General features: G+C 42.0%; 1 protein-coding gene across 2 annotated transcripts in view; it reads right to left on the bottom strand.

Annotated features, from left to right (window-relative positions):
* The window catches only part of FAM135B (family with sequence similarity 135 member B), a 120666-nt gene that overhangs the window by 29024 nt on the left and 68637 nt on the right, over positions 1 to 23005 (bottom strand). The window contains exons 4-11 of one of the 2 annotated variants that reach the window (XM_072151141.1): positions 19448 to 19590; positions 15260 to 15330; positions 14574 to 14747; positions 13957 to 14083; positions 13163 to 13316; positions 12618 to 12667; positions 9210 to 9365; positions 7655 to 7728 (exon numbers count right to left, since the gene is read on the bottom strand). In XM_072151141.1, coding sequence (XP_072007242.1) covers positions 7655 to 7728; positions 9210 to 9365; positions 12618 to 12667; positions 13163 to 13316; positions 13957 to 14083; positions 14574 to 14747; positions 15260 to 15330; positions 19448 to 19590 — 949 coding nt within the window. The remainder of the gene's footprint in view (positions 1 to 7654; positions 7729 to 9209; positions 9366 to 12617; positions 12668 to 13162; positions 13317 to 13956; positions 14084 to 14573; positions 14748 to 15259; positions 15331 to 19447; positions 19591 to 23005) is intronic. The other variant, XM_072151142.1, reaches the window with a different exon arrangement.

Below are 23005 nucleotides of genomic sequence, written 5' to 3'. Positions count from 1 at the left end.
ATATCGGGCGCATGACCTTAGTGAATCCCGGCAGACCCCAAATCAGCGTCGGACAACGCATGTTGTAAATCTGCCCCATTATGTTATAAAATAACCGCATGAATCATATTCTCCTTATGGACCTCCCACTGGTCTGTTACCAATAACCCCTGAGCTTCCTAATTTCTCATAACAAGGGCATCCAATCCGTGGATATAGCAGTTCCCCAATGGTTAGTGATTGGCTGCAGCAGTCACATGTCTTGGGTTGTGGGGGACCTAATGCCGGCGATCCTGGAGACCGGTGGTTTGGCTTGTTAGTTGGTAAATTTCTCAATATTGTCTGAATCTCCAGTCAGGACAGGGAAGCTTCATATTCAATGCAGTCCTAGTCTCATTTTAGACTTTTAACCCCTTAATGCCATAGTCTTTTTCATGTTTTGCGTTTAATATATGTACCTTATATATTCCTCTCATCCCATAATTCCTGAGCTGTATGAGGGCTTGTCTTTTGTAAGACACATTGTACTTCCTAGTGACACAATTTAAAGGGAACCTGCCATTTAAATTAGTGCACCCAAAATAAAAACTATGATTAGAAAACATTGTCCCATGGCTGCAATGTTAAAAAACTTACATGATATTTATGGGGTCCTGCATATTAAATTTTATCTGCATTGTCCTGACTCCTTGTTCCTGATTGACAGGTCTCACTAGTATTTAGGGACTGTCTGGCAATATTTAACTACAGGCTTTGTTTACTTATTACTAGAAGTAAAAATAACTGTGTCAATTATTTTTCTGGAAAGTTGAGAAAGAGTTCTGTTATATTATTGAGCACTTCATGTCATGTGACCAGGGTGATGTCATCGAAGGTCCTTTCCTTTACCCAGTAACATTTGAAAAATGTATCTCATGTATGTGTCGGATCACATGAAATCACAGCAGCCTCCATGGACTTCTACTCCCCCCCATCCTCCATGTCCTGGGAGGTGAAAACATTTTTTAAAAGTGGTGAAGTTGGTGAATAAATGCGTGACGTGATGGTGTTTTCTTTGCTACCATATTCATACCTCCCAACCGTCCCGGTATCGGCGGGACAGTCACGGATTTCTACCTCTGTCCCGCCTCCCCGGGAGGTTAAGAGATTGTCACGTTATGTCACGCATTGTCACGGATCCTGGGACAGAGTCCCGCCTCCTGGTCCCGGCACGCTAGCTGCAGAACCACGCCCAGCCTTTATGAGACCAGGAGACTAGAACAGCCCGGCTGCTGCAGTCTCCTTACAGAGGCAGCCAGCACGGCACCTTCCTCCTCCCCATTCTGGCCCCGCCCCCCAGCGTGTGCCCGGCCCCGCCCCCCAGCGTGTGTCTGGCCCCGCCCCCCCAGCGTGTGCCGTGATGTCTCCCAGGCAGAAGAGGACCAGTCACCAGGAGAGCAGCAGGTACAGGGGAGATGTGCTACATGCTACAGGCTTCTCCCTTTAGTTGTTGAGCTGCAGGGAGGAGGGAGCCTGGCATCAGATTTTGGCAGCAGCAGAGACTGCTGTGTAGCTGTCAGAGTTGTGTCCATCCCCCATCCCCTACATGTGACACTTGTAGCTGCAGACCTGCCACTCACATTGTGCTGTAGGGTCAGTGTTAGGCTGAATTCACACACACATGTGTGCCCATGCCCGTATAGCATGGTGGACACACATCGGCGCCCGGGTAGGGCGGAGGGGATAAGCGCTGTTCACCCCCACCCCTTTCCATACAGATACATGGCGACGATTGCCGGTCCGTGGGGGACGTATATACGATGTAGATATGCTGGCCATATGTACGTCCCCCAACGTTCATGTCACAGGAGCCTTAGGCCGGTACCACACTTGCAAGTGTGATGCGATGAACTCGCATCACACTCACAGCGCATGCTGCCGGGATCTCCCTGCCCAAATGCTGCAAACAGGGACTGAGGTGACATGCTGAGTTCAGTTCCTGTGTGCAGCGTTCGGGCCGTGTGTTCCCGGCAGCATGCGTTGTGAGTGTGATGCGAGTTCATCGCATCACACTCGCAAGTGTGGTACCGGCCTAAGGCTGCTGTCACACATTAGCAAGTTGATTGAGTTTAGAAAACTGGGGTGCGACCGCAGCTGATCGCAAATGCACTTCTGGAAATGCATCGATTAGTAACCAGCACCGGTGTCTTGCATTTAGACAATACAAAACACAGGGTGCTGGTCGCCGATCGCATGCATTTCCATTGAAACGCATATGTGATCGGCTGTGGGCGCACCCCCGGCACTTTCATTTTGTTTCTAAACTAGATCAAAGTGTTAGCATGTGACAGCAGCCTATCATGGAGAGCAGAGGGAGATTTATAAGAACACGTACAGGCATTGTGATTATTTTCCCCTTCATGTCATCTATACGCCGAAGGGGCAGGAGGGACGGGGTGCCAGCGACAGAGGGTGAGCTTGGGGGTTCCTGTGCCCTTGTCATAGCCTGCAAACCTTGTTGACAAAGTTTGCAGGTTACAGAGCAATTCGGCAGGGCATAGCATAGAATTGTGCACTGCGCCGAGACCTGATGTATCCAGAGATTCATGAACTTCATCGTATAATAAAGCCCCCCATGTGTGTGAATAAGAGTCTACATCTATGTTACCCATGTTACCCACTATGTTACCCACTATGTTTTTTTTAATTTTGCATTTCCATTTTTCATTCCCCACCCTCCATTTTTCAATCCATTGCTTTCTTTCTAACAAATTGTACTTCTTAGGCTGTATTCACACGACCATAGGGTCGCAAGCTTGGAGCCGTACTTACATCCCCCATAGGGCGGCAAAGAGTGCGGCACAGTACTACTCCGGACACGTTCCTATCTCTCCCCGTGTTACGGTGCAATGCACCATGCATCTCTATGGCACCGAAGATGTGTGAATGTAGGCTTAGTGTAATGATTGCAGTGAATTGGTGAAAAAAAAGGCTTCTGCGCCATCTTCTTGTGGGATTTGTTTTTATGGCTTTCTCTGTGCACCCCAAATGACATTTCTCCTTTATTCTTTGAGTAGGTACAATCACAGGGATCCTAAATTTTTACTCATATACAGGCAGTCCGCTACTTAAGAACACTCGACTTTCATACGACCCCTAGTTACAAACGGACCTCTGGATATTGGTAATTTATTGTACTTTAGTCCTAGACTACAATAAACAGCTGTAACAGTTATCACAGGCGTCTGTAATGAAGCTTTATTGTTACTCCTGATTCTTATGACAACCCAACTTTTTTAAAATCCAATTGTCACAGAGACCAAAAAAGTTCTGGCTGGGATTACAATGATAAAATATACAGTTCCGACTTACATACGAATTCAACTTAAGAACAAACCTACAGACCCTATCCTGTATGTAACCCGGGGACTGCCTGTACTCGTGTATAAGCCAAGTTTATCATCACAAAAATTTGCTGAAAAACCTCAGCTCAACTTATACACATGTCTATAAAAAAAATACACTTCCATAGTCACCTGGCGCTGCCCCATGCTCCCCATGGCTCCTTATCTGTAAGAAAACGGCAAATTGGCATCCATGCGCTGTGCCCGCGCCGCCCTCTATGATGTTGCAGTGCCGCCGCTGTGGACGCAGTGTGCGCTGGTGGGCACAGCGCATGGATGCGACTGCCAGTTTTCTTACAGATGAAGAGCTGAAAGAAGAGGAGCCGTGGGGAGCATCGGGCAGCGCCGGAAGGTGACTATGGACGTGTATTTTTTTTTTATACACACAGGGGCTGCAGAGCATTTCATCAATAAGTGGGCTGGCTGCAGGACTTTGCATACATTTTGGGATGTTTATGATTTTTACTGTTTATTTTTATGGGGGTTCTACTGATCATTTATTACAATGTGCCACTGACATATTATAACAGATGTGTAATTAGACCGACTCGGGTCTTATAAAGACTCGGGGCTGTCATGGAAACTGATGATTGGAAAAAAGGTTAACACCTGCTATCAGTGCAACAGCAATAGCGGGTGTTACTGGTGGGTGTTTGCTGCAACATGCAGCAAACACCTAGCTTGTATGGAGATCACTCAGCCTGTGAGCCCTTTCCATACTCCTGCATTCGATATGTGACATACAGATATGTCACACATCTGTAAGGGGTTAAAGAAAATTGACCACTATAGAAAAAAGTGTCTTATGGATGGGGTCACTTACTGATCGGTGGATCAGTGGGGGTTACAGATATTATATTTATTAGTCCAGGGAGGCTATGTTCCAGTGATAAACACTGTTTTAAACAAAAGGCTGATGACATCCCTTCTCCGGCTCCTCGTTACATAACTAGGTTGCCTCTTGCTGCTTGTGCCAGCTATCTTACAGGGAAATGGGACAGAAGAGAAGAGGTGAAAGCAACAAGGGGTGAGGAGCACTGGAGAAGTGCTATGATCAGTCTTTGTTTAAAACAGTGTTTATCACTGGGACGGGCCCTCCTGGGACTAATGAAGATAATATCCATATCCCCCGCTGATCCACCAATCAGTAAGTGACCTAAGCTAAAAACACATGCGATTGGTAACTTGCATCTGGTGTCTTGCATTGTTTAAATGCAAGACAAAGGTTAATGGGTACCAATCACTTGCATTTCCATGGAAACGCATATGCAATCAAGCTGATCGGACCCCCAATGCACTTGAATTGTGTTTCTAAAAGCATTGCCAGCGCCATGTGTGACTGCAACTTGAAAGAAACCAATCATTGTGAATGAATGAATATGTAAAAGGGGTGTGGTTAGGGGGTGTGACGATGGGCGTGGTTTATGTCCCTCTTTCTCTTTGTGAAAAGTTGGGAGGTATGCCATATTGGAGACTTTACAACCTTTTGATCACTTTTTATACGTAGCAAAATGGTGAAAAAATATTGTTTTTGACATTCGGGCGCTATTTTCTGTTACGGGGGTTCAATGCCGGGAATAACTGTTAACCTATTTTGATTGATTGGACATAGGCTGCGATACCTAATATGTTTATGATTTTATTTGTTTATTTTTATATCAGTTCTAGTGAAAGGTGGGGGAGTGATTTGAACTTTTATTTATTTATTTATTTTTTAAAATAATTTTACATTTTTTAATGCATACTTGGGTCTTATAAAGAATAACAAAGTCTGTCATGGCAACAGATCTTCACTCCCTGATGACGATACGGGGGGGGGGGGGGGGGCAGAGGGTTTAAAGCCAACCCTTCTGACTGCCGGCGGGAACCTGTCAATAGCTGTATTTGGCAAAAAGTTGGTGGTAGGTTCACTTTCATATTGTGTGAAATGTAATGGGAAGCTGGATCAGCACAGCCACGGAGATCCCAACTTTTTTATGTTTTTATTTCTTTTAACTCCTTCCCGCTATTGCCCATTTTTATTTTTGCATTCAAATTTTTTGCTTCTTAAAAAATCAAAACTGCAAAACAAATTGTCCTTCCCATTGCCAGTATTTTATTTTCCATGAAATGTACTGGGAAGTGCAAAAAAAAAATTCCAAATGCAGTGAACTTGATGAAAAAATGTATGCGCCGTTTTCTTGTGGACTCTTTTTTTTACGGCTTTCACTATGCACCCCATTTGACATTTCTTCTTTTGTCTTTGCGTTGGTGCAATTTTGGGGGACACTAAATTTATACAGGTTTTATTAGATTTTAAAAAATGAAAACCTTTCATCCAAAAAAAAAAAAATCTATTTTGGTCTTCGGAAGACCCGAGGCTACTTCGGGTTAACCCATACATTACAATGTGCTAGCAGCACATTGTAATGAATAAGGAGTAAAATCCCCATATACTGCCATACAGTAGTATGGCAGTATATGATAGGATCGTACAGACAACCTAGGGTTAAAATACACTAGGGAGTCTGAAAAAATAGTAAAAATAAAAGAAAAGTAAAAAAAAAAAAATTATAATAAAAAACCCTAAAAACTCAAATCACCCCCCTTTCCCTAGAACTGATATAAATATAAATAAACAGTAAAAATCAAAACATTAGGAATCGCTGCGTCCGAAAATGCCCGATCTATCAAAATATAATAACGGTTTTTCACTGTGTTTAACCCCGTAACGGAAAATGGAAAAGTCAAAAATGGCACTTTTTTTGCCATTTTAAAAAAAATGTAACATTCCATAAAAAGTGATCAAAAGGTCACACAGTCCTAAAAATGATAACATTGTAAACATCATCAAAAGCTGCAAAAAATGACACCACCCACAGCTCCGTATACCAAAGGATAAAAAAGTTATTACCGCCAGAAGACGGCAAAATCCTATTTTTTTTGCACAGGTTTAAATTTTTGTAAATGTATGAAAACATTCTAAAACTTATAGAAATTTGGTGTCCCCCGTGATCGTACCGACCCAAAGAATAAAGGTGACATGTCATTTGGGGCATACAGTGAAATCCGTAAAATCCAAGCCCACAAGAATAAGCACAAATGTGTTTTTTACCAATTTCACTGTATTTGGAATTTTTTTTACCGCTTCCCAGCACACGGCCTGGAATATTAAATACCGTCACCATGAAGTGTAATTTATTTCTCAGAAAATAAGCCCAAACAGAGCTCTGTACATGGAAAAATAAAAAAGTGATAGATTTTTGAAAGTGGGGAGTGAAAAATGGAAACGCAAAAAAAAAGGGCTGCGGCGTTAAGGGGTTAATGTTTATTTTCGATTTTTATGAGCTGCAAAATGACAAAAAAAGTTGTTCATTCTGACTTTTTATTTTACAATTTCTTAGACCCCCTAGGGTACTTTAACCTCAGGGGGTCTGATCTGTCCTACTATATATTGCCAAACTACAGTGTAGCAGTCTAGGTCGTTCTTGCACCTGAATTCATACAGTGGGGCTCATTTACTAAGGGTCCGAACGTCGGCCTTTCGTGGGGTTTCCCGAATATTTCCGTTTTGCACCGAATTGCCCGGGATTTTAGTGCACGTGATCGGATTGTGGAGCATCGGCGCCGGCTTTCACGCGACAGAAATCGGGGGCATGGCCGTTGGACGACCCAACGGATTCGGAAAAACTGCGGAATTTAAAAAAGGAAATGTGTCACAAGATCAAGCACTTACATGCACCAGGAAGAAGAAGGTGAACTCCGGCGGACCTCGGCGCAGCAGCGACACCTGCTGGATATGGGGCGCACGATCTTAGTGGCAGACCCGAATCCTTGTCGGACAACGCACCGCGGGATCGCGACTGGACCGGGTAAGTAAATGTGCCCCATTGTGCCATCAGCAATCAGCTTTTTTATTTTTAAAAAATTTTAATTAGACTAATCTGTACCTCCCACTATTGTGCGCTATGGAGAAAGCTGCAATGTCCTGTGTGTCCTGACTCCTTTCTATCAAGGCCAGAAAAAAAGTTTTTGTGGCTTTTTGCACCTCACATGTCACCGAAGACTGGACTCCCATAACTTTACTCCAGTACCGGAATGGTCTTTACTTGGACTTGGACGTTGCACATTCTGGAGACCCCGCAGCCTGTAGGGGGGGTCTTATAAGTTATGTAGCATCACAGTTCACCCCTTGTCCCCCGATACCTTACGCTTGCTCATATGTTCTCCTTCCAGTGCACCTTCTCCTAATACGCCCCCCACTGACCGGAGGCAATGAATGTAGTGAGATGACGGAGGATTCGCCCACTTACAGGTTTTCCTGGAAAGTCAGAGCCGCTGGTTTTTCATGTTCGGTGTAGAAAAAAGCTTCCGAGAATCTTCTGACCTGAGAGAGTAATAAAATATTATGTAACACATTCATCACTGGGGTCAGACCTGCCGCGCCGCGCGGGACCTTCACCGTCCATGTTATATCTGTGCGCGGGAAGTAGAAGAAGAGGCAGCAGAGCAGAACCTTCATCTCCACTAGGAGAACATTTCTCCACAACTCAGCCCATCTTAGTAGGTTATAAGTTTCTAAAAGTTGAACATGGAAACTTGTAGGTCAAAAGAGATAAGTGAGACGTCATTTATATTCATTTTCATTGATTTTACTGCTTCCCGTCCTGAGTGTGAGGAGGAGGCATAGTAAAGGGGGATACACTCTGCAGGAGTCCTGCTCCCTCCACCCAGTCATAGAAAAAGCCTGTGAGTCCTGCTCCCTCCACCCAGTCATAGAGAAAGCCTGCGAGTCCTGCTCCCTCCACTCAGTCATAGAGAAAGCCTGCGAGTCCTGCTCCCTCCACCCAGTCATAGAGAAAGCCTGTGAGTCCTGCTCCCTCCACCTAGTCATAGAAAAAGCCTGTGAGTCCTGCTCCCTCCACCCAGTCATAGAAAAAGCCTGTGAGTCCTGCTCCCTCCACTCAGTCATAGAGAAAGCCTGTGAGTCCTGCTCCCCCACCCACTCATAGAGAAAGCCTGTGAGTCCTGCTCCCTCCACTCAGTCATAGAGAAAGCCTGTGAGTCCTGCTCCCTCCACTCAGTCATAGAGAAAGCCTGTGAGTCCTGCTCCATCCACCCAGTCATAGAGAAAACCTATGAGTCCTGCTCCATCCACCTAGTCATAGAGAAAGCCTGTGAGTCCTGCTCCATCCACCCAGTCATAGAGAAAGCCTATGAGTCCTGCTCCATCCACCCAGTCATAGAGAAAACCTATGAGTCCTGCTCCATCCACCTAGTCATAGAGAAAGCCTGTGAGTCCTGCTCCCTCCACCCAGTCATAGAGAAAGCCTGTGAGTCCTGCTCCCTCCACCGAGTCATAGAGAAAGCCGGTGAGTCCTGCTCCCTCCACCCAGTCATAGAGAAAGCCTATGAGACCTGCTGCATCCACCTAGTCATAGAAAAAGCCTGTGAGTCCTGCTCCATCCACCTAGTCATAGAGAAAGCCTGTGAGTCCTGCTCCCTCCACCTAGTCATAGAGAAAGCTTGTGAGTCCTGCTCCCCCACCCACTCATAGAGAAAGCCTGTGAGTCCTGCTCCCCCACCTAGTCATAGAGAAAGCCTGTGAGTCCTGCTCCCCCACCCACTCATAGAGAAAGCCTGTGAGTCCTGCTCCCCCACCTAGTCATAGAGAAAGCCTGTGAGTCCTGCTCCCCCACCCACTCATAGAGAAAGCCTGTGAGTCCTGCTCCCCCACCTAGTCATAGAGAAAGCCTGTGAGTTCTCCTCCCCCAGGGCCTAGCTTGTTTGTGGGAAACCCCTTTAAGTAAACCATTTAAATCAGTACATCATTAAGGTTGCCAATGAATTCTCAAAGTTGACACTTACCCGTAGGGTGTGATGTTCTTGGGTGAGGTAGGTGGTCACATCCGGATGAAGAGTCACAACTTCCAAAAACTTGGACCATGTGACCAAAAGCTGGGAACAAATCCAAGCCAAATCCTTGCTGATCTGCTCCATTATTAGGTCTGGACTGTCCAGCATCTGCAAGAGCCAATACAAAGGGTTAACTTTTATATTTACAGAATTACGTGAAGCTCGTTATCTGCAGGACACATAGAATTTCACTCTTGTTGGGGCCAAACAACAAATCCAATTTATTCTTTGGGTCAGTACAATCACAGAGATAATTAATTATTTGGTTTTTCATATATTTTTTTTTTTTTTATTAAATCTTCGGAAAAAAAACTAAATTAAAACTTTCTCATACTTGAGTGCACGGGGCAGTGTAAGGTGTCATTTTTTTGCAGGACATTTTCATTTCTACAGTTTTGCAACCGTAAAAACTTTTTGTCAATTTATATAAAAAAAAAATCTGCGATCCTAGCATTTTAATGACAATCAAAAACTAAGAAGGCACCTGCCACCTGTTGTCGCTGTTAAAGTGCTTAAAGGTTAATGCGGGGTGTCCCATGATCCATCTCCAAACAGCGTTTTCACGAAATGGCGGCCAGCATTAAAGGGTTAAAAAAAAATTACAGTTGGAATGATGCATCATGGGACTTAAAAATGAATTTTTTCTTCCATGGTCTCACCGGAGATCTTCTTAGAATAACATTGTGCATCCGCCGCTATATCTGAATGTGGCCACTAGGTGGTGCTGTATTACTCCCAGTAAAAAAAATAAATAAATAACCGTGTCTGCACCAATTTTCTGTCTGACTTTGCACTTGAAAGAACGTGGAACCTGCTTGTACATGTATTTATAAAGGGGCTGCGCCAGTTCTGTGTCGCGGCTGCTCTGTGTCCGACAAGACAGAAAAAAATGTCACCTAAAGCGGCTGTTACTCCTTAGCCGGACCCTGCGCCACATTAATTACTGAAGTGCGGTACAATTCTGCAGCATGAACAAAGTGCACCCAAAAATATAATGGTAACACTTCTCGAGCAGTGCAGGGGGCGCCAGATTCAGGAAGGTTGTGGGCTGGTTTTGATGAATCTGGCGCCCCCTGCACACTACACAGGTCATTGCACATAGTACACACTGCACTGGTTCTGATAAATGTGGGCCTAAGAGTTTGGAAATTCTCTCAGATACCAGTTCAGGTTTATTTGCCTGTTCCTCTCATTAATTACAGGTTCCTTAAAGAGAACTTTTCCCCATCTCACACATGTAGATATGAACATGCTGTAGGGGCTGCTACAGAGATTCAGGAGCACTTCAAATTTTCTTTCTAGCCCAAGCGGTTGCTGAGATATCAGTCCCAGCATCTGACCATTATATTACTATCCATAAAGGAGGAGGGGCTGGAGCAGAGGAGGTGGCATGTGTTATGATTACACACGCCCCCTCCCAACTCCTTCTCTCTGACAGTAGAGAGGATTATAATGGTCAGATACTGGGACTGATATCTCAGCAACGGTGAGCGCTAGAAAGAAAATTTTAAGTGCCCCTGAATCTGTGTTGCAGTCGCTACATCTTCACATGTGTGTGGTGGTGAAAGGTCCCTTTTAATGTACTCTGGTGCGTTACCATCTCATATGAGATCAGATATTATGAACAGATTATAAATATTGTACTGAAATTAAATTATTTTATTCTAATGTAAATATGTTTGCTGTTGGTGTTGCAGCTCAGCTTTATTAATATGAGTAAGACTGGAGTGTAATACTAGATAAAACCTAAGGGCGGGGGTGGCACTGTTGCAGTGCTTTTCTATCATTGGACAACCCCTTTAACTTCAGCACTGGAACAATTTACACATGCTCTTTAAAAGTGTTTTTTGTTTTTTTTGTTTTAACTACTGCTGAGGATTCTGAAAAGAGGACCTCCCTGTGCTCACTCTTAGAGGGACTTTCCATCCAGAAGACTTGACCAAATTTAAGGCATGTACAGTCAACATCACCACTGCTCTCTAGTTTGCTTCTGCTGCTGAATTCACCTCCCAGGTTCTAAAATGGCCAATGACTTCATAAGGGAAGCTGTCTGTTAGTCATAGACACGCCTCCTATAAAGCCCTGGATTGTGAAGATGAAGGGGGCGTGTCTGTGACTACCAGATTTTTCAACTTTTGGAATATCTCATACATGTAATGTGTACAGTATCACAGCTCAGTCCCATATAGTTAAATAGGCAGAGCTGCAATACTATACACATCCTGTTGTCAGGGGTGGCGCTCTTTGCAGATGAATGCCGCCATGTTTGTCTTTACCTGTACAACCCCTTTAACAATAACAAGGAAGACAATGCTGATGATGAATACATTATTTCATGGGGACTTTTGTAAAAATCATGCACCAGCTCCGTACGGATCCTAATAAATTCAGAAGACTATCCTGTAAGCGGCGGTCTGGCAGCAGAGGTGTGACACTAGTTATCTCCTCATGTTTCTCCTTTCATCTCTAAATGTATCTTAGAGAGGAGAAGCAGCTGAGCGATACAATCTGTGATTCCTGAATTAGAGATAAGAGAGTCTGTGGGAAGAGGAACCCAGCTGTGCCTGAGCTATTGAAGCTGTGCAGGAGCGGCCGGGTGACCGGCTCTGAGCATAGACCGGGGGAGATCTGAAGACAGCTGGAGGCCAACGCTGAACGAGGCAGGAGAAGGCAGAGATCAAAGACAACTGTGATCATAATAACTATTCTACACGCTGCATATACTTAAAGGGTATCTTTATTCCAAAGTTCTGGTTACTTTATAATTTACTACGAGCAGGCAGTTGGGTTTGACCGGTGAACACATGAGCTTCCTTAGAAGAATTGAAAGATCTAATAAAATGGTGAATTTGTGCTCGTCTGTATTAATATTCCCACAAAAATACACATGCATGTGAAGGTTTTTAGTTCAAGCAGGTTCCTCATGGGCGGGGCTTCTTACATTTTTCCTCCTGAGGACTTAGACTCAGTGAGGACAACCTTATTACAGGAAGTCCAAAAATAATAAAACATGCAACTTTAATAGGGGAAGAACAACTTGGATAGCGAGAGAAGATCATGAGGAATAAGGGGCAGAGGAGGAGAAGGAATTAGTAACTTTTAAGGCCATCCCAGGAGGATCCAGAAGTCTGGAAGTGAGTGACAAACAGAATAAATAAATCTTGCAATAAAATGGGGATTATTTACGAGTCTGTATTAGCGTTCCCTTAAAATTGCACTTGCATTTAGGGAACTTCATTTAAGCTGGCTCCTCATGGGCGGGGTTTCTGAAACTTTTCAGAAAACACAGGATTATCTGGTTGATAGGTCATATAATAATTACATCGATGTAAAACATTTTCTCCGTCACTGCAGACTCACCTGCAGATCATTGCACAGCCGTGATACAGTCTTATCCACCGCCAGGTCCTCTAAGAAAACAAGACACTTATCATTAGTATTGTCTGTCAGGGGTAGATGTGAACACTGCATATACCCCAGACACGCCCCTTTAAATGCAAATAAACCCCTCCTCTCCACCACCTACAGCATAGGAGGTAAGTTACATCAGTAAGTAAAGTAAATCTTATGTTCTTCTGTAATTTTATAATATTTAGAACAAAAAAATAACCAATAAAATCATAAAAGAAACCAATACATCATCTAAATGAAATATAATGACAACAAATATTTAATTTTTTCCAAAAATGTAGAGTTCAGAAATTTCCAAATATGTGAATATGGAAATAAGTGAATTTCTAAGAAATAAAAAAGGAAACATTGGCCCAGATGATGTATAATGGAGATGTTCTGATTTACAAAATGGATTCTGATTGAGAACTCAATGTGACATGGAGGAGGAGCCACATGGCAGCACACACTGGTCAAGGTGAACCCCCATTATACTGACCCTGGGTGACACTTACCCAATTCTACTTGAGATAAGTCCGGTACTTGTTTTAATAGCGAGGAGTAGTACGAGCAGAGGCCGGAGTGAGACGCCAGCAGGAGGCAGCAGAGATCCTTGTGCCACTTGTGGGCGTGCAGCACGCAGGATTCAGGGGGAACATAGCAGGAGCCCTGGGGGAGACACAGGATCCGGATCACAAGCAGAAGAAATAGATGCATTATATAATACATAGATAGGGATTGATGGATAATAATAATTATGATCTTTATTTATATAGTGCCATCAAATTCTGTAGCACTTTACAAATCATGATGGCTATGTACAGGTAAGTTACAATGTATCACTCTCTGTTAATTTGTTACAATGTATCAGTCTGGAGTCCAGGCTGTTTATCTCACAGAGCATTGTCTGGACTGAGAGAACATAGACCTCTATCTTTTCTGTCTCATATTCTGGGAGAGATTCCATGGATGGTTCATGGATATATAAATTCCAACAGGTGGCGCCAGAGTCTCACATTTCCTAAGACTTTTTCATGTGTTCTCTGAAAATCGTGGCGCACAGTTTTTTGGGCCAAATTCCTCTTTGTACTGCGCCTGGTGGCAGATGTTGGCGCATTATTTATTCCTGATTATGGCCTAAAAAGTGGCAATAAATGTGCAAATGCCCTCCAGTCCCCACAAAGCGCAGGAAACTGTTTTGTACAGGGTGCGCCAAAAATAGCTCAGATTTTGGAAAAATCACAACTAATCTAAAGGAAAACTGCCCATAGATAAATCAGAGAGCAGCAGCGCCCAATCTATGCGTTACCTCTGGAGGAGCCGGCTTACTGTACGCCGCCCCGAACACCAGGTTCTCTAGCGATACATTGGGCTGCTCCAGCGCCAGGTCCGGACCGCTCCGCCCCAACCAGGAACCTTTCACCGGCCGCACAAAACTAGGAAGAGACGAGAGAAATATTCACAATGTTCAGATCCCATCTATTATTTACATATTATCCATCTGTCTCAGATCTATCTATTTCCATATATATTTCCTTCCTTCCTTCTTTCTCTTTTTCTCTCTCTCTCTCCCTCTCTTTCTTTTCTTAGTTCTTTTCTTAGTTCTTTCTTTCTTTCTTTTCTGAGTTCTTTTCTTAGTTCTTTCTTTTCTTAGTTCTTTCTTTCTTCTCTCTCTCCCTCTCTTTCTATCTAACGCTCCCTCTCTAACTTTCTTTCTCTCTGTAACTCTCTTTCTTTCCCTTGTTTCTTTAGTTCCTTCCTTCCTCTTCCTTCCTTTGTTCTCTCTCTCTCTCTTTCTTTCTTTATTTCCATCCTTCCTTCCTTCCTTCTTTCTCGCTTTCTTTCCCTTCTGTTTCTTTCTAATTTATGATTTCTGGGACATGTTCCCCGTTTCCCCCATGTCTCCCCCGGGAGCGGCAGTGTTACCTTGTGAGCGGCTGATGTAAGGCGAGCAGTGATGCGTGCACAGTCACAGAGATCACCGACAAGTGGAAATAGTCGAACATGACAGGGACATGATGGTGCAAACCTCTTCTTGGGTGGAAATGGAGACCTAAAGTGCGGCTGCTTATCAGGGGGACGGCGGAGATGTCCTTCAGCCTGGAAGACATGTTTACAAGTGTTATCCGGAGGCGCAGATGTTGCTTCTTGTTCCTCGTGTTGGTTTCTGTAGATACTTTGCAGAACATTTAGATAAAATCCTACAACCCTGAGAAACCGTCATTACACCAATGGCCAGAAAATCCATAGGGGGCAGCAGTGACTTCTTCTACCGGAAGGGGCCTCAAAGACAATTGGAGAATGATCCGTTTGGACTTGAAGCAAATCTATTATAACATTTGGTGAAGCTTCTATGAATCATCGATGAGTCACTTATCTCTACTCACTAAGGTTATTTCTATCTTATTGGGGCCATAAGAGCGAAGGATCCGCTACGTAGCATTGAAATTCATGTAATGTAATTTGGCCAGTAACAGCTGAGCACCATTCAAGTAATGCTGCAATACCGAGCACAGCCACTATACACTGCATGGCGCTGTCCATGGTAGAAAGGGAGGAGAACGGAGGCCAAAAGAAGATCCATTCGCAAGGAGACGAGTTCTGTTACTTACTGTTGTTCAATGTCTGTAAAGTGCAAATCCAATTTCAGCTGGAAATCTACTTCACTCAACGCATCTTCTACCTGAAAGTAGTATTATAGTAGTTATATTCCTGTACATAGGGGGCAGTATTATAGTAGTTATATTCCTGTACATAGGGGGCAGTATTATAGTAGTTATATTCCTGTACATAGGGGGCAGTATTATAGTAGTTATATTCTTGTACATAGGGGGCAGTTTTATAGTAGTTATATTCCTGTACATAGGGCACAGTATTATAGTAGTTATATTCCTGTACATAGGGGGCAGTATTATAGTAGTTATATTCTTGTACATAGGGGGCAGTATTATAGTAGTTATATTCTTGTACATAGGGGGCAGTATTATAGTAGTTATATTCTTGTACATAGGGGCAGTATTATAGTAGTTATATTCTTGTACATAGGGGGCAGTATTATAGTAGTTATATTCCTGTACATAGGGGGCAGTATTATAGTAGTTATATTCTTGTACATAGGGGGCAGTATTATAGTAGTTATATTCTTGTACATAGGGGGCAGTATTATAGTAGTTATATTCTTGTACATAGGGGCAGTATTATAGTAGTTATATTCTTGTACATAGGGGGCAGTATTATAGTAGTTATATTCCTGTACTTAGGGCGCAGTATTATAGTAGTTATATTCTTGTACATAGGGGGCAGTTTTATAGTTTTATATTCTTGTACATAGGGGCAGTATTATAGTAGTTATATTCTTGTACATAGGGAGCAGTATTATAGTAGTTATATTCTTGTACATAGGGAGCAGTATTATAGAAGTTATATTCCTGTACATAGGGGGCAGTATTGTAGTAGTTATATTCTTGTACATAGGGGCAGTATTATAGTAGTTATATACCTGCACCTAGGGGGCAGTATTATAGTAGTTATATTCGTGTACATAGGGGGCAGTATTACAGTAGTTATATTCTTATACATAGGGGGCAGTATTATAGTAGTTATATACCTGTACATAGGGGCAGTATTATAGTAGTTATATTCCTGTACATAGGGGACAGTATTATAGTAGTTATATTCTTGTACATAGGGGGCAGTATTATAGTAGTTATATTCTTGTACATAGGGGGCAGTATTATAGTAGTTATATTCTTGTACATAGGGGCAGTATTATAGTAGTTATATTCTTGTACATAAGGGGCAGTATTATAGTAGTTATATTCTTGTACATAGGGAGCAGTATTATAGTAGTTATATTCTTGTACATAGGGGGCAGTATTATAGTAGTTATATTCTTGTACATAGGGGCAGTATTATAGTAGTTATATTCTTGTACATAGGGGGCAGTATTATAGTAGTTATATTCTAGTACATAGGGGTCAGTATTATAGTAGTTATATTCCTGTACATAGGAGGCAGTATTATAGTAGTTATATTCTTGTACATAGGGGGCAGTATTATAGTAGTTATATTCCTGTACATAGGGCGCAGTATTATAGTAGTTATATTCTTGTACATAGGGGGCAGTATTATAGTAGTTATATTCTTGTACATAGGGAGCAGTATTATAGTAGTTATATTCTTGTACATAGGGGGCAGTATTATAGTAGTTATATTCTTGTACATAGGGGCAGTATTATAGTAGTTATATTCTTGTACATAGGGGGCAGTATTATAGTAGTTATATTCTTGTACATAGGGGGCAGTATTATAGTAGTTATATTCTTGTACATAGGGGGCAGTATTATAGTAGTTATATTCTTGTACATAGGGGGCAGTATTATAGTAGTTATATTCTTGTACATAGGGGCAGTATTATAATAGTTATATTCCTGTACATAGGGGGCAGTATTATAGTAGTTATATTCCTGTACATAGGGGGCAGTATTATAGTAGTTATATTCCTGTACATAGGGGGCAGTATTATAGTAGTTATATTCCTGTACATAGGGGGCAGTATTATAGTAGTTATATTCCTGTACATAGGGGGCAGTATTATAGTAGTTATATCCTGTACATAGGGGGCAGTATTATAGTAGTTATATTCCTGTACATAGGGGGCAGTATTATAGTAGTTATATTCCTGTACATAGGGGGCAGTATTATAGTAGTTATATTCCTATACATAGGGGGCAGTATAATAGTAGTTATATTCCTGTAAATAGGGGGCAGTATTATAGTAGTTATATTCTTGTACATAGGGGGCAGTATTATATTAGTTATATTCCTGTACATAGGGGCAGTATTATAGTAGTTATATTCCTGTACATAGGGGGCAGTATTATAGTAGTTATATTCTTGTACATAGGGGGCAGTATTATAGTAGTTATATTCTTGTACATAGGGGGCAGTTTTATAGTAGTTATATTCCTGTACTTAGGGCGCAGTATTATAGTAGTTATATTCTTGTACATAGGGGGCAGTATTATAGTAGTTATATTCTTGTACATAGGGGCAGTATTATAGTAGTTATATTCTTGTACATAGGGGGCAGTATTATAGTAGTTATATTCTTGTACATAGGGAGCAGTATTATAGTAGTTATATTCCTGTACATAGGGGGCAGTATTGTAGTAGTTATATTCTTGTACATAGGGGCAGTATTATAGTAGTTATATACCTGCACCTAGGGGGCAGTATTATAGTAGTTATATTCGTGTACATAGGGGGCAGTATTACAGTAGTTATATTCTTATACATAGGGGGCAGTATTATAGTAGTTATATTCTTGTACATAGGGGCAGTATTATAGTAGTTATATTCTTGTACATAGGGGGCAGTATTATAGTAGTTATATTCTAGTACATAGGGGTCAGTATTATAGTAGTTATATTCCTGTACATAGGAGGCAGTATTATAGTAGTTATATTCTTGTACATAGGGGGCAGTATTATAGTAGTTATATTCCTGTACATAGGGTGCAGTATTATAGTAGTTATATTCTTGTACATAGGGGGCAGTATTATAGTAGTTATATTCTTGTACATAGGGAGCAGTATTATAGTAGTTATATTCTTGTACATAGGGGGCAGTATTATAGTAGTTATATTCTTGTACATAGGGGCAGTATTATAGTAGTTATATTCTTGTACATAGGGGGCAGTATTATAGTAGTTATATTCTTGTACATAGGGGGCAGTATTATAGTAGTTATATTCTTGTACATAGGGGGCAGTATTATAGTAGTTATATTCTTGTACATAGGGGCAGTATTATAATAGTTTTATTCCTGTACATAGGGGGCAGTATTATAGTAGTTATATTCCTGTACATAGGGGGCAGTATTATAGTAGTTATATTCCTGTACATAGGGGGCAGTATTATAGTAGTTATATTCCTGTACATAGGGGGCAGTATTATAGTAGTTATATTCCTGTACATAGGGGGCAGTATTATAGTAGTTTTATTCCTGTACATAGGGGGCAGTATTATAGTAGTTATATTCCTGTACATAGGGGGCAGTATTATAGTAGTTATATTCCTATATATAGGGGGCAGTATTATAGTAGTTATATTCCTGTAAATAGGGGGCAGTATTATAGTAGTTCTATTCCTGTACATAGGGGGCAGTATTATAGTAGTTATATTCCTGTACATAGGGGGCAGTATTATAGTAGTTATATTCTTGTACATAGGGGGCAGTATTATATTAGTTATATTCCTGTACATAGGGGGCAGTATTATAGTAGTTATATCCTGTACATAGGGGGCAGTATTATAGTAGTTATATTCCTGTACATAGGGGGCAGTATTATAGTAGTTATATTCCTGTACATAGGGGGCAGTATTATAGTAGTTATATTCCTATATATAGGGGGCAGTATTATAGTAGTTATATTCCTGTAAATAGGGGGCAGTATTATAGTAGTTATATTCTTGTACATAGGGGGCAGTATTATATTAGTTATATTCCTGTACATAGGGGCAGTATTATAGTAGTTATATTCCTGTACATAGGGGGCAGTATTATAGTAGTTATATTCTTGTACATAGGGGGCAGTATTATAGTAGTTATATTCCTGTACATAGGGGGCAGTGTTATAGTAGTTATATTCCTGTACATAGGGGGCAGTATTATAGTAGTTATATTCTTGTACATAGGGGGCAGTATTATAGTAGTTATATTCTTGTACATAGGGGGCAGTATTATAGTAGTTATATTGTGTACATTATATGCTGTACTTGCATCATGCAATACACACCCTCTCTCCATCCAGAAATAAGTGCACCTTGAATATCATAACATCATTAATATCAATGTCTTCATTCCTGTACAGTATCTGGAATATACGACTGTATACGACATTATCATAGACACATGGGGCGTAGGCTCCGGGGTCATCTGCTGAGGAATGAGATAGATATCAGAGCTACCATTCTGCATAAAACATATATAAATGTTACTACATACTGCGTTGATTACTTTGCTGTAATGTGTCATAGTATCTGACTTGATGCCACTTAATAAGATAAGACAAATGACCCCTGATACATTTCAGCACATTTATATCTTACAACACCTGATTTTGATATCTGACTGTATCATACACACGGAAGCTCAGAGAAGATTGTTATTCAATTGGTAAAGAGCCTTCAATGGAAGCCTCCAGACATCAGATACATGAGATACTTTCAGTAGACCAATGATTCTGAGATTGACAGATTCCAACCAACTTTCATCTAATATGAGTGGAGCTTCACCCCTGGGTCAATGTATTCCATCTATAATGATGCGACCTCCTCTCCAGCTTCTGCATATGATATCTCCAGGTACTTCCATGTCTCCAGTAAGTGAACCAAACATTAAACATTCAGGATTGCAGGTTTTATGCGATCACCTCTGGTCATTCCACTGTTTGGAGGACGCCTACATGAACGTGCTGTGGTTGAGGGCCTCGTGTTTGCATAACTTTGCATCTCCTTTGTTGACATTCGTGCGTGTTCAGACTTTGATGTATCTGCTCCGGCCTCGGCGTCACACGTGCAGAATGACTGGAGGTGTAATGAGCGGCTCCTCGCTACTTCATTAGAGGAATATACATTCCACTCCGGGGTCTGTCTGATGTCAGACTTATCAGGGTTCTGTTTTTCTTTATTCTAATTATCCATTTTTCTCGAGACTTGTGTTCAAGATCAAATTAGATATGTAAGGATAAGAGCTTAATATCACATTGAATATGTGTTATAGATTTTTCTTAGTGGGTCGTCACTTGACCTAAAAGCATATTTGTAATATCTCCTGGTACTTCTAAGAGAGTAGAATGAGTCAACATCCCAAAGTTGTGGAAGAGTTGGCCAACCCTCCAGCTCAAAGCTGAAGCTACTTCTTCCATGACCTTTAAGTGGCTTCGGTCATTGTAGGAACATGACCAGCATGTTTAAGCTCTCGAATCAGAAATAGTGGACAGACCTGGTCTGCAGTGCCACACACAATCAGGGCATGGCTAGCCGGAAGAGGGTAGGGTGGGCAGCGTTCAGCATGAAGATATCAACATTGAAATGTTGGCCAGATGCCTCAGGTTTCTGTATGACCTTTGTTGTCTTCAAAACAAGGGGTTTAACAATTTGAACAATTGCAGATGAGACCACCATTGATCATCTGCATGTGGAAACCTAGCAGCAAGTGCCTAGTTTCTCGGCAAGGGTAAGGGAAGCACCACATGGTTCTCAGTTGGCTACTTCAGTAAAGTTAGAACATTTTATGCCCTCCAGAGAGCAAGAGATCCATCAATTGTGCCCATATACCTAACAGTAATTGCTGTTGACTCGTGGGTCAAGAGCTACTCATCCTGACCTCCCGATATACCTACGTGTTGGACAAGTTTTGGCAATGGAGAGAGGATGGAGTCCTCTTCTAAGGGTTCATTTGGTCATAGCTTATCTTGGAGAAGATGGGAGGATCCCTCAACAATCCCAATTTTTGTTTCACTTTTGAGAGAAGCCTTCCATAAACTATACAGGCATATGGAAATTGTCATAAAAGTGCATGTAAATAAACCAGGCTGAACTTCGTTTTCCCCAACACCTTCTACATGAATAATACTCATAAATGCAAGGACGTAGGTCAAAGCTTCTGAAATTAGTTGACTCCAATGTGTAAGTGGGTTTAGGGCTCATGACCACAAAAGTATGTTGTGTGTGGACCACAAACAATGGGCCATGGAGCAGAATATGTGGCCAGTCTGTCATCAGTATAGGAACATCAGACCACCAATGACAATAGAGAGGGTTTGCCAGGATCCCAAAGATGGGCAGGAATAGGAACTGCTCTATAATTTTTGGCATGGGCAGTTGTAAATTCAGTTAAGTCTCCCATCAACTTGAATGTACCATTAACAGGGCTGGTTTGCCTCTATGGTAAAGAGACATTTCATGGGCACCCTAAAGCTAAACTTTCTCAGCACCCCATAATCTACACTCCTGCTGCGTTGCCTAATAAATGAGCATCTGGAACTGACATCTTCAGCGATGGCCAACACACTGGGGCTCATTTACTTTCGTCGGGTTTCCCGAATATTTCCAATTTGCCCTGAATTGCTCCGGGTTGTTGGCGCACACGATCGGATTCAGGCGCATCGGTGCTGTCTTGCACGTGACAGCAATGGGGGGTGTGGCCATCAGACAACCCAACAGATTCGGAAAAACCACGGAATTTAAAAGACAAACTGTGTCGCAAGATCAAGCACTCACATACACCGGGAAGAAGAAGGTGAACTCCGGCGGACCTCGGCACAGCAGCAACACCTGCAGGAACTTGGGCGCACGATCTTAGTGAATCCCGGCAGACCCGAATCCACGTTGGACAATGCACCGCGGGATCCCATAGGACCGGGTAAATAAATCTGCCCCAATATCTAGGATTTCCAAGAAAAATAATTATGAACCGGTCGTCTTCTCTGGAGGTCACTATGGCTGAGGAGCCATCCAACATTGAACAAGGTTGGAGGAACACCAAGAGAACTGAAGTGGCCTGACCTCCGCTATAGTAAGAATTTATGACTGACGTTAGACCTTGCATGGCTGAATGTCACACCAGGGTCCGTCCAGAGCCCATGCCCATGTTTCCTAGACTGCACAATGTGAGAGCGATGATTACTCAAGTGAGGCATGAACTGATTAAATCTACGGCTGGCACACGATGATAATCCATCAGTATCTGGCTCCCCTCCAAATGCTACATAAGCATATTGCATTTATAGACGGCAAGTGTTTATCTGGAGTCTTAAAGGTCCGGAAGGACGATTACAGCACAAGCTGCGGAGGATCCTGTTCATATTGTCAGGTTTCTCTGGTCTTATAGAAAATACCCCCAGAATGTATGGGATGAGCCACTCATCCAAGATCAACTCTGATCCTCTCCAGGCAGTGGAAGCAAAGGCTACTCCATGCCCCAGAGGTCTCTCCGGAAAATTTGCATATTAGGTGGATAACGTTTAATTTAGTTTAGGAATCATTATAGGATAAGGTCAAAATACATTAGGGTTTAATATATTAATAGGAACCTACCATCAGATTTACCTTACTAGGTAGATTTCGGCTGGTAGGTTCCCTTTAAAGAGCTATTCCGATATTCATGACATATTCCCAAGAGTAGACAATTAGCTTCACAATTCCCATTGGAGTAGAAATAGTATGGAATATTATGGATGGATGGGGAATAATAAAAAAAAGCTATAATCGAGACTTTATGTATCTCTATAGATACAAGGTCCAGGGAGAAGCCACAAAGTAATCTTCACGTTTCCCATGACGAATGAACA

This window comes from Engystomops pustulosus, chromosome 5, assembly GCF_040894005.1.
Source record: "Engystomops pustulosus chromosome 5, aEngPut4.maternal, whole genome shotgun sequence".
Lineage (NCBI taxonomy): Eukaryota > Metazoa > Chordata > Amphibia > Anura > Leptodactylidae > Engystomops > Engystomops pustulosus.
This window is presented reverse-complemented; position numbering and strand designations above follow the sequence as displayed.